The 12,456-nt window shown below is 42.2% G+C and overlaps 1 protein-coding gene across 2 annotated transcripts in view; it reads left to right on the forward strand.

The window, feature by feature from the left end:
• Positions 1 to 9,091, forward strand: part of prdm6 (PR domain containing 6) — a 69,281-nt gene extending 60,190 nt beyond the window's left edge. The window contains exons 8-9 of one of the 2 annotated variants that reach the window (XM_028034183.1): positions 1,435 to 1,611; positions 7,396 to 9,091. In XM_028034183.1, the coding sequence (XP_027889984.1) occupies positions 1,435 to 1,611; positions 7,396 to 7,510 (292 nt within the window). In that variant the 3' untranslated portion in view covers positions 7,511 to 9,091. Of the gene's footprint in view, positions 1 to 1,434; positions 1,622 to 7,395 lie in introns of both variants that reach the window. The other variant, XM_028034184.1, reaches the window with a different exon arrangement.
• The last annotated feature ends 3,365 nt before the right edge of the window (positions 9,092 to 12,456 follow it).

The raw sequence follows: 12,456 nt of genomic DNA on the forward strand, positions 1-12,456 counted from the left end.
CGTTCTGTTCTGCACCTTCGTCCAACATTTTCTCATATTTTCTCTTTGTTTTTCTCAACGTGATAATGATTTGCTTTTACTGTTTAATCTCGACTTTAACTGATCCAGATTATTAAACTGGTCCAGATTATGAAACTGGTCCAGATTATTAAACTGGTCCAGATTATTAAACTGGTCCAGATTATGAAACTGGTCCAGATTATTAAACTGATCCAGATTATGAAACTGGTCCAGATTATTAAACTGGTCCAGATTATTAAACTGGTCCAGATTATGAAACTGGTCCAGATTATTAAACTGGTCCAGATTATTAAACTGGTCCAGATTATGAAACTGGTCCAGATTATTAAACTGGTCCAGATTATTAAACTGGTCCAGATTATGAAACTGGTCCAGATTATTAAACTGGTCCAGATTATTAAACTGGTCCAGATTATGAAACTGGTCCAGATTATTAAACTGGTCCAGATTATGAAACTGGTCCAGATTATTAAACTGGTCCAGATTATTAAACTGGTCCAGATTATTAAACTGGTCCAGATTATGAAACTGATCCAGATTATTAAACTATGAGAAAGAATCAGATTCATCTGTTTATATGTTTAACAGCAGGACTCTATTAGGACTCATGTAGCCACTGTTTGGTGCTTTGGTTCAATCTGATTTAGTCCCATTTGGGCTGCACACACACACACACACACACAGTCATTTCTAAAGCTATCTCTTGTTCTGCTGTGGTTCCGTCTCTATCTGTGGCTCCTCTCTCTGTGATAAATGGTCCGGTCAGGATCCGGGCCTGCCGGGTGGATGAGGGTCACACTGCCATGGCAACCGGAGCGGAGTCCGACTCCCCCTGCCCCGTGTGGGTGGAGGCCATCTTTGTTTCTCAGTGTTGTTACGTCTTCGCTCTTTTGTCCTTTCTGTCTTCGTTATGTAGTTTTTACATCATTTCCTGGTTTTTTCGTTTTTCTTCTTCTGTTTGTTTTTTGCAGCGTATTCTATTGATCTGACTATTTTAATCAATACGTTGAAATGAAAATGAATGTTACAGGATCTGCACAAATGATTCATTCATAAAATACAACTAAAAATGATCAATAAGGAAACAGTGAACCATTAAAAATATGAAGCATGAAAATGAATTTATTTAAAGTTCACTATTTTTACTTTAAAACAGATCAAAGTTTTCCTTGTTTTTTTTAGGAAAACATTGAATTACTTGCTTTCAGAAACAAGTATTAGATGAGAAATTAGAGAAAAAAACCTGATTAATTTAAGCAAAACATTGAAAAACCTCAGAGACCAAAGAAGCCCAGATTGATTCCAGGAAGGTTCAGGTTCTTAAGGTTCTGCATTTGGTTCTGTTTAGCTTGTAAAAACCTTCATGATTGGTGATTGTTTTAAAATGATTAAAGTGTCTCCTCGCCCCTCCAGGCCGTACCAGTGTGGCCACTGCTCCCAGTCCTTCTCGCAGCCGTCGGAGCTGAGGAACCACGTGGTGACGCACTCCAGCGACCGGCCCTTCAAGTGCGGATACTGCGGCCGCGCCTTCGCCGGCGCCACCACCCTCAACAACCACATCCGGACGCACACCGGAGAGAAGCCGTTCAAGTAAGTAACAGTGAGTACCCTCCGCCCAAACCTCAGCTCCACGCCTCGCTCTCGGTTAAAGCCGTTTCCTACACTGTGCTCGGTGCGGCGCCCCCACAGGCCAGGAGGGGAACAGGTTGCTCAAAGGGTTTGGTTGGTTTGATTCAGAGCAGAGAGAAAGAACCACAGCAGCTGGAGGTGGAGCAGATGGTGAAGTTTTGGTTCCAGTAGAACCGAGCCTACCGGACCATCAGGAGGAAAAACATCCTGAATGTTTTATATCTGGAAATCACTGAGATCCAAACTAGAATTATGCTAAGAAAAGTGTTTCCATTGCGAAATACTCAAGTTTTGATACGGCTGAAAAACCACCTCACTCTAACTCATCACTGAAAAATGTGGGTTTTTAAAAGCTTGTCGTATTTCCTTTACACAAATTTATTTCTGAAATTCATATTGTGGAAACAGTAAATGCAGTGGCAGCTGTTGAAACGCATCGTATCTCCAGAGGCTGCAGTCGATGCTCCACTGAGGGCCGATACTTTTAGTTGTGTTTCCTTTTCTCAGCTTCCTTCGTCTGGTTCTGATCTGGTGGCGATGCTGTCGGCTCCGAACAACGTGAAAACCCATCCACAGGCGGCTGCGTCCATTGTTACTGCCGTACACAGAGCGCAAATTTATTTCATCACATTAAACCATATTATATGTTATAAACAGAACATCTGATGTTTGTCTTTGGTTGGATCTTTATTAAAAGACAGAAAAAATTTAATTCAGGATTATCTCTCACAAAAACACTGAATGTCTGCAACTCTAAACATCAAAAGCATGAAAATGCATATTAAAGAAAACTAATTCTCCACAAGTACATTGGTATACATCGACACAGCAGCTGAGATTCACAGATGTGTTTTTGTTTTAGCCGTTGTTTCACCAGGGAATTAAAAACTCTAAGATCTGTTCCGTTTATTACTGTGTGACGTCGCTTTGAGGTCGTTCATGCAGAAGTCTGATTGAGTCGCATTTAACTAGTAGAATGAACGTCCATCCAAAAAAAAAAAATCTGATTTCAGAAAACAAAAGTCTGAACTGAGCAGGAAGACCTGCTGTGAACGCAGCTCAACCTCAGCAGTTAGCCACGTCGTAATAAATCTTTCCTGTCCTAATCTGCCTCATTTCCATATTTTCCTCTCACTAAAGATGGAAACGATTAGAAGGAGAAGCTCTCTGCTGTCGGCTGTCATCCAATCAGCCGAGGAAGACGACCAGGATTCCCCCGGTGGACAAAGAGGTCGACATGTAGGGAGAGCGAGAGCAAGAAGAGTTAAAGAGAACAGGATTAAAGACTGGAGCAGAGGGGAGATCTGTGGAAAACAATTAACATTCTTAAAAAGCAATTAGTGATGTCGTTCTGTCATTGACGTGAAGAGCATGAGGGCGACGGATGAAATGAATGTCGGAGGAAGTTCGAGGAGGAACAAAAGATCAGGGAGTGAAAAGTGGAGCGACTGAAAGCAAATCAGCGTTCCTAATGAGCCGAACCTGTTCATCAGCACTTCAGAGTCTCTGAAGGCACAGCCGGGACAAAGACAATCACCGACGGTCGTCACAAATCCTTACTGGATCGATGGCCTGCGAGAGTTATCGCCTTTCAGACGGAGCAGCGGACAAATTAAAGCTGCCACTGTCACTTTGTCAGGAGGAAAACGCTCAACTTTATCTTCCTACGGAGGCAGACGGTCCGAGAAGACGCTGGTTTCTGACTTCCTGCTCCAGATTCACACTTTAAAATGATCTGCAGAACCTCAGACATCACTGAAGGAGACAAGGTTTCAACATAATGTTTCATTTCTTACAAACATTTCTTCCTCAGCCATCTTTTCAGGATAAAATGGTTTCAGTAATGGCATCTGGGTTCCCAACCACATAATTTCACTTTCTGCAAAGCACAACAACCAGAGACTTGGGATGTTTTCCTGTCTGATGGTCCAGTAGGATCAGTTCAGTTGGGACAAAACCTTTCCAGCAGCTGTGGTTCTCTTTCACAAACAATGCAAACCCTTTCAGCAACCTGTTCCCCTCCTGGCCTGTGGGGGCGCTGCACCAAGAACCACTGAAGGAAACAGCACAAAAACCTCTGAAGACTCTGAGAGCAACTTCCTTCTTCACTAAATGTAAATAAAAAGGGAGTAGCATCAGATTTTATTGTTGTAGGATTTCTCTTTAGTCTTTGGTAAAAAAAAATACAACCTCCTGTTAGCGCTAAGCTAGCTCATTTGATTTGGTTGTATTTACCCAGAATGCACTGCCTATAGTCCGGTTCCTGTGTTTGGAGTGGTCTCCAGTCTGTTTGGTGTTCACATATGAACCAGAGTTCATTTCAACAGAACCCAGACTGAGGTTTGGAGGCGGACCTGAGTCCGATTAACGTTCACACATCAACAAAAGAACTTATTGGACTAAAGCGAACTGAACAGGGCCGCAGCAGAACCTGGAGATATAAAAACGGACAAAATGAGACGCTGGTTTCCATCTTTATCCCAGCATACAGTACAGGCTCTGTTTAAACTGAGACGCCACCAAAGCAACACATTGTTCAAAGACAGTGAAACAGTTTTATGATCCAAAACATCTGTTTCATTTCCTCACATTTAAAGTTACATTAAACACATTTAATCAAACCAGCAGCTTACCTGGCAGGTTAGGAAACAGAACTGACTTCATCTGATTTACCACCAAAAGGAATAACTTGCTTTTCATTCATATTGTTAGTTAAATGGACCAGTTGGGTTTTGGTGGAGATCCGGGGAGTTTTATGGATAAAACCTGAATTCCTCCCTCTGTGCTGCTGAGGCTTCATTTTCTCCTGTGTCAGGCGGTCAGTTTCCATCAGGCTGTAAATGAACACAATCAGAAGCGGTTTGTCTCATTTTCTACCTGCTGCACAGCGCAGATTAAGATAAGAGGAGATCTTAAACTCCACTGATCCTTAAGGGAAACTGATTAAAGCCTCTGTCAGGCTGTCAGGACAAACGTCTCAACATTATTTTTCCTGCTGCTCAGCAGTAGCCGGTCGATAGGCTGCAGACGGAGCCGCCTGCTTTCGGACCCGCTTTGTTCTGCAGAACCGTCTTCATGTTCGTCCTGCTGGATCAAAGCAGCAGCGACAGTACGGTGATAAAATCAGACAAATAACCGCAGCAACAAACACCGTAAGGCGAGTTCAGGTAGAGACCATTTTTCACTTTAGGTAAAAATGGTTAGAGTTCAGAACCAGGTGGCGTTTAAACCCTCAGTTCTACTTTATTTAATGTTCATTAACCAGTTCAGCTGTTTATAACCATCAACACAATATTCTCTGTAGTCAATACGTCCTGCACACTGCGCCAGAAACCATAGAACCTCGGTCCAAAAGAACCTCGGTCCAAAAGTTTAACCTGTCAGGCAGAGGAAGTGATAAACAGATGAACTGGTTATTTTATGAAATATGTCTGAAAACAGTGGAAGTGAAAACCTGGGTCCTTGACGGCGTGTTCACACCAGAGTCTGGACCTTTTCTCCACTCCAGACCCATTTCTGAGCTGGTCTCGGTCCGGTTCTGGTGTGAACACAGACGAGCCTCAATCTCAAACAACTACATGAAACCAGCGTCTGTTTGGACTTCACAGGCCACCGTAGCTGAGCAGCATGGTGGGGTGAGCCTTCAGTGTGCAAGCATGACCTCCATGTTTGTTTCCTCCATCTTTGTTTCCTCCATCTTTGTTTCCTCCATGGTTCTGCATTCTGACCCGCCCACATCAAAGCTTTTCTCCCCCCTGACTTTGTTACAGTCCAATTGGGAAAAAATCCCATGTGAAGGAAAACAGCAACAAACCCAGAAAATAAAGTCCAGTTTTGTTCTGCGGACAGAAGGACAGACGGACAGAAGGACAGACGGACTTGCTGGTGTGAAAACACTCCAAGTCTCCTTCTGATGGATGATGTTTCTAGGAAGTAACTGAGACTGAAAACATGAATCAAACATTTGAGGATTTTTGGAGGATTTTCCCTGAAGCTGAGCTCTGCTCTTCATCTCCTCCTCTTCCTCCTGTCCATCTAACAGCATGTTAGTCCTGTTTCTGCCCTGTTAGGTCCAATATTTCTGCTCAGCGTTCTCTTTGAACCCCAACACACACACACACACACACACACACACATACACCTTGATATCCATTTAAATGCTCCCCCCTCCAGCTCAGACTAAAAGCTCCTTCTCTTCTCTGCTGCTATTGAAAGTGACAGTGATGCTGCCTTATCAGGCCGGGATTTATCTGCAAGTGTGTGTGTGTGTGTGTCGGGGTGCGTTAAAGTGTGTGAGACGGGAATGCCCTCCACGGCTCACTAGATAGATTATTGACAGGTGGAGTGTGAGTGTAATTTGTCGGTCAGGTTGCGAAGATCAGGGCAACAATTACAGTTGCTGCTCCGCTGGGCCTCACACACACTTTGTTCTGTCGCTGGACATTAGAGTTAACCTGGAGGGGTGTGTGTGTGTGTGTGTGTGTGTTGGGGTGTGTTTGCATGTGTTAGCAAAACTAAAGGTTGTATCTCTGCAGTTTAGCAGATCCTCCTGAAAAACAAACTTTTTAATGTTTCAGCCTTTTATTCAGACAAAGTTTCACATTTTCAGCTTTTTGCAGGTTTTAGTTTCCTAGAAAATCCTGTGATGACATCAGGTGTGACATCTGCCTGTCTGTTCTTCCATCACTCTGTGACCTTTAACCTTTTGGGTAATGTCATTAGTGTCTGCTGTTAGCATCTGCTGCTCTGAGAAAAATACAACTTTCTAACGTGGATGAAGCTAGCAGCAGTTAGCTCTGTCACACATCAGATGTTTGGATCTGATACAGCAGCTCTGTTGGTTCTGATTGGATCTTTTTGTTGACTTTAGTTCATGACTGTTTGATCTTTTGAGTTGAATCATCTCTGGTTCTGGATGCGGAGGAAGTTCAACCCGTTTCTTTATCCATGGGATCCCCTACTCCAGCATCTCCAACTGAACGGTCAGAGGAGACCAGCAGAACTTGGTGTCACGTTACTGTCGTCTCCACTGCCTGGATATCAAACTGTTAGCATGCTAACAGCCTTCAGTCAGAGGCCTCTTACTATTCGTTGCGATACAGACTGCTACAGGAGATTCTTCCATCCATAGCGACTCTTTGATCATGTTTAGATGATAGGAGTTACTTTTAAATTTTCTTTAGGATAAATAAAGTATTTTTAAATTGAGTTGAATATATTTGGTGTTTATCTCTGTTTACATGACAACCAATAATCCGGTTCTTATTTTGTATTTTGTAACCGACATTATTGTTGTTTTTTGATTCGATCTTTTTCCGTCGTTTTCAGACTTTCTGGACGTATTTTTAACATTTTCCTTCAGATTTTGTCAGATTTATTTTTAAATAGTTTTCTGACCAGATTTTTATTCTGACCTGTGACCTGTGAAGCAGGTCACTCTGATTGGCCTACAGTGAGTCTGGATCAGCAGACTGATTAATTCTGATGAATTAATTATAAACATTTAAAGCTTCTAATTGAGTTTCATGTTTATCTCGACTTTTTGTCTCCTGATATTAAAGCTGAATGTTTTTAACTGTATGTTTTATTTCTGCTCTTCTAAATGATTTTATTCACTGGTTTAGTTTTATATCAGTGATTATTATTATTGCTGCTGTTTCCAATTTAAAATCTGCTTTAATAAGAAGTTTGAAAGTTAAAGTTTCGCTCTAGTTCCTGTCTTCTTTGTGTCTGTTGGTCCATCAGGTGTGAGCGTTGCGACCGCAGCTTCACGCAGGCGACGCAGCTCAGCCGCCACCAGCGACTCCCCAACGAGTGCAAACCGGTCAACGACAGCACCGAGTCCATCGAGGTGGATTAACCTCTGACCTCTGGCTGCCCGCCACCTCACTGTCCATCCATCCGTCCACAGTAAGCCGACATGTCCACACCTCAGAGTCTGACACATCCAGATGTCTGCCCTCCTCGCTGCGGCGCTCCCGCTGCGGCGCTCCCGCTGCGGCGATCCCGCTGCGGCGTTCCCGCTGCGGCGCTCCCGCTGCGGCGTTCCCGCTGCGGCGTTCCCGCTGTGGCGTTCCCGGACTCCACCAACGTTCATCCCGTTTACAGAAATCTAAAATCACGGCAGAAATCATCCGATCCTCTGGTCTGTTTCTGCTGTCGGACTCGTGCAGAAACAGATCCGGGTTCAGAGAAACGGAGTGAAAACCTCGACTCCACCAAACCAAAGATCCGACCGGTCGCAGCGTTCTGGACACAGATATTTACTGGAGACTTCTGGGAATACCAACATGCTTTGTTCCAAAGAAAACCTTCTGAAAAGCCAAATAAAGCGTCTGATTGTCTTCCTGCAGCTTTACCTCCAGGTGACGGACTGAGAGGCTCACCGACCCGTTTACGGTCCAAACCCACAGCAGCGACTGTAGAACCAGAAAAGAGAAAAACATAAATATTCTATTTATCTTCCTGCTCATATTGTGCTGCAAGCACTTTTTATTTTGAAACGTTAATATTTGCAGCTCTAATGTTGATACATGTACAGAGGGATTTCTTATAGAAATGATCCCAGAGTTAATATGAAGCATGACTTCAATCATCTTCACATTTCAGATGTTTCTACTTCCTGTTTCCTGTTTTCTAAATCTCCTCTGAAGGAAACTCGACTCTGAATGTTTTAAAAACTCACCTTCCTTCTTCTCTCAAAGAGTTTATTGATGCACCAAAAGCCTCAGACATGTAAATAATGATGAAGTTTCGTTTTGTGTTGAAGCTCTGAAGGTTAAAGGTCGTTGTGCCTGAGAGTTAAAAAGCTTTAAATCGGCTCCGATCCAAAGAAACACCGAAAATCAGCACAAAGGGATGTTTCACTGAGGACAGGAAACTGACATGTTTAAATTTAATAATAAAAGGTTTGGACAAAGTGACCACTAATCATCGATGTCACAGACAGATTCTGGACATTTCAGAATAAATTACTAGAATGAGGGAAAGACGCAGCATTTTATTAAAATGTTGGTTCTACCGGATCTCCCCGGCTGGAGGGATTCTCTCTTCAGAACCCGGCTGATTTAAATCGGTTTGTGTCACCGGGCCGGACTCTGAGCCCTGAGGAACTCCTCCCTCCTGAGTGAAGCATCTCTGTTTTCACGGCGCAGAGTGAGCCGATGCTGGATGTGTACAGGTTTTATATGACTCATCAGATCCACTTCCTGTTTGGATCCAGAGGATCTGAAGTCAGTTTGAAAAATCAAACAAATCTGTGATTTCTAAAACTTTCCATGTTTAATATGAACCAAAGATCCAGGTTGAGTTCAGGTTCTGCTTCCCGTTGATCTGATCTCTGCATGAGTTTCCATCTTTTGGTTTGTTTTTTAACAAACATCATAAATCAAAATAACTTTGATCCGTTGGAAATAAAACTGAGATCTGCTTTTGATTCTGATCTGCAACGTTCTCTGACTTTTTTCCTTCTGTTTTATTTTATTTACAATATTTTCTCTATAAAGAGTTTCTAATCCTGAATGACCAGAACCACAGAAAAAAGCAAAACTAAAACAAAAGGTTCGTGTTGACATTTTAAATGTTCCCTTTTTAAAAACAGAAGTTAAAAAGATGACAAACTAAATCCACCAAAATGTTTTATTCTAATTTCCATTTCAAATCTTTTCACAGAAAACAGCGAGGGATTTATTTAGTTTAATATTTACATTTATTTTATTTTGGACACAAAAATATTTTAAAGTTTACAATAGAATTATTATTAAAATGAACGTGAAAATTCAGTGATTTTCATGACATGAAAACAGATTCATTTTTAAGCTGTATTTGAAATTAATGGTACAAAAAATGCAGAAAGGATTTTCAATTTTTAAATTTTTTTATAAAAGTCTAAAAAAATCTAAACTTTCAAAAAGATTCTCAGCCAGGAATTTACATCAACGCAGTAAAAATTAGTTAAAAAATAAATAATAAAAAATGTAATATGCATAAAAAAAGGAGATCTGAATTTTTAGACTTTTAAAACAAACGTTAAGCATTATTGATTGTATTTCTGCGGTTTAAAGCTCATTTAATCCCGACCCTTCTGGGCCGAGCGGCGCCTCCCTCCATCCCTCCGTCTGCTTTTCTCCTCTTTTCCGTCTCAATCTGCAGATTATTCCTGCGAGGATTCCAGAAAAATCCCAGAACAAACACGGCCGGCGCGTCGGGACATCCATCATGGCCGCTTTTTCCCTGTGAGAACCGGATCTGGAGCCGCAGCCCAAACAAACCGTCACACACCGACCCGTTTCAGGACGTTTTGCTCCAGGTTCTGACGAGCCAGATCGGGTTTCATGTAATGAGATTACAGCAGTGATCGTTTTAATTAGCAGCAGTTAGAAGGAAAACAAACCGAGGAGCTGCTGACGGACGAGGAAGACGGCAGAACTTCATTTGTTTGAACAGAGGAAGAAAAAACAAAGGAAGAAAAAAGATGGAGTCACATGAAGGGGAGGATTTTTCTGCTGGATGCTGAAGGAGCCGCAGGTCTGCTCCAACTGCTCCATCTGCTCCAACTGCTCCATCTGCTCCAACTGCTCCATCTGCTCCAACTGCTCCATCTGCTCCATCTGCTCCAACTGCTCCATCTGCTCCAACTGCTCCATCTGCTCCAACTGCTCCATCTGCTCCAACTGCTCCAACTGCTCCATCTGCTCCAACTGCTCCAACTGCTCCATCTGCTCCATCTGCTCCAACTGCTCCAACTGCTCCAACTGCTCCAACTGCTCCATCTGCTCCAACTGCTCCATCTGCTCCAACTGCTCCATCTGCTCCATCTGCTCCAACTGCTCCATCTGCTCCAACTGCTCCATCTGCTCCAACTGCTCCATCTGCTCCAACTGCTCCAACTGCTCCATCTGCTCCAACTGCTCCATCTGCTCCAACTGCTCCATCTGCTCCAACTGCTCCATCTGCTCCAACTGCTCCAACTGCTCCAACTGCTCCAACTGCTCCATCTGCTCCAACTGCTCCATCTGCTCCATCTGCTCCAACTGCTCCATCTGCTCCAACTGCTCCATCTGCTCCAACTGCTCCATCTGCTCCAACTGCTCCATCTGCTCCATCTGCTCCAACTGCTCCATCTGCTCCAACTGCTCCAACTGCTCCATCTGCTCCAACTGCTCCATCTGCTCCAACTGCTCCATCTGCTCCAACTGCTCCATCTGCTCCATCTGCTCCAACTGCTCCAACTGCTCCATCTGCTCCAACTGCTCCATCTGCTCCATCTGCTCCAACTGCTCCATCTGCTCCAACTGCTCCAACTGCTCCATCTGCTCCAACTGCTCCATCTGCTCCAACTGCTCCATCTGCTCCATCTGCTCCAACTGCTCCATCTGCTCCAACTGCTCCAACTGCTCCATCTGCTCCAACTGCTCCATCTGCTCCAACTGCTCCATCTGCTCCAACTGCTCCATCTGCTCCAACTGCTCCAACTGCTCCAACTCTCATTAAAGGCTTTAAAATAACATCAATACTCAGATTTTACAATATTTAACATCAATCTGGGGGAAAAACGACAAATTTAAACTACAAAACGCATTAAAACTACAAACATACAAAAATTTATATTTCAAGAATAAAGTCAGAATATGAGAATAAAGTCAGAATATGAGGTCAGTCAGCAAGTCTTTTATATTTCAACTTTATCCTGTTGATTTTATTTTTAACATTTTTTCTTAGTATGGACCTAAAAATTAGTTTACTGTGATTGAATTTTTAAATTTTATTTTAGCTTTACCTGCTCATCAATAACATTTTTATAAAATCTTTAAATCATTAAATATCCACAATATAAAAAGCTGCAGGACAGAATCGGCGGCCATGTTTGAGTTCACTGTAATTAAGTAATCACATTTTAATTTTAATTTTCAATTCAAAGGCCATTTTTGCTGCCAAGTTATTAAATAAAAAAACATTTTAGCTCAACAACAAAAATATTTACTGTTATTAATCTGTTATTTCGATTCTTCAACCTTCAGACTGGAGTAAAGTTCAGCTTCCCAGAGTTTCAGGAGCTTCTTTAGAAATGTGGCTGTAGACGCTGACATTAGCGTAGCGTCTGTGCTGCCGCTACATGGTTAGCATCAAGATGCTAGCTTCTCTGATAAGCTAACTGCTTTTAGCACAACCTGAACATACTGGTCCTTTCCAGCGTCTCCAGCAGAACGAACCCAAGAGAAGCAGCTTTCCATCGCTGATAGATTTATGAACGCATCAGAAATGTGTGGCTGTAAAACAAAAACCAATTCATTGCATTAAAATCTGTCATTAATTAAAATAAATTAAAGTTAATGCTCCACATAACCTGATTTTAAAAATATGAACTTGCTTTGATGGGATGAAAAAAATGTGTGTTAGACATGAAACCAAGAAGAGATTTAGTTCGAAAATAAAAGTTTTAATTTCAGGCTGTGGATATTCAGTTAATTGTTGTGTTTTAAAATTGGCTTTTAATTAAATTTTATTCTCATAGGATATTTGTCACGTTTAAGGTGAAAAAATTTGGAAACAATTTATCTGTTTACATCATGCCACACTTTTCAGATTTTTTAAAATCTAATTTTACTCAAGAAACGTTTGTTTGTTCAATGTGACAAAGCTAAAGTCCAGAATAATATTTGTCTCAGTTTTGCTCTATAAGCAGCAACAGTGAGAACAAACCCAGAAGAAACTGGAAACCAGGAGGTCAGCTGTTTAATGGTTTTAATGGTTTGCTGTAGGTGGAGCTTCCTGCTGGATGTTTAGCAGGCTGCTCACACTTTCAGA

Source organism: Xiphophorus couchianus, chromosome 12, assembly GCF_001444195.1.
Source record: "Xiphophorus couchianus chromosome 12, X_couchianus-1.0, whole genome shotgun sequence".
NCBI classification, from domain to species: Eukaryota; Metazoa; Chordata; class Actinopteri; order Cyprinodontiformes; family Poeciliidae; genus Xiphophorus; species Xiphophorus couchianus.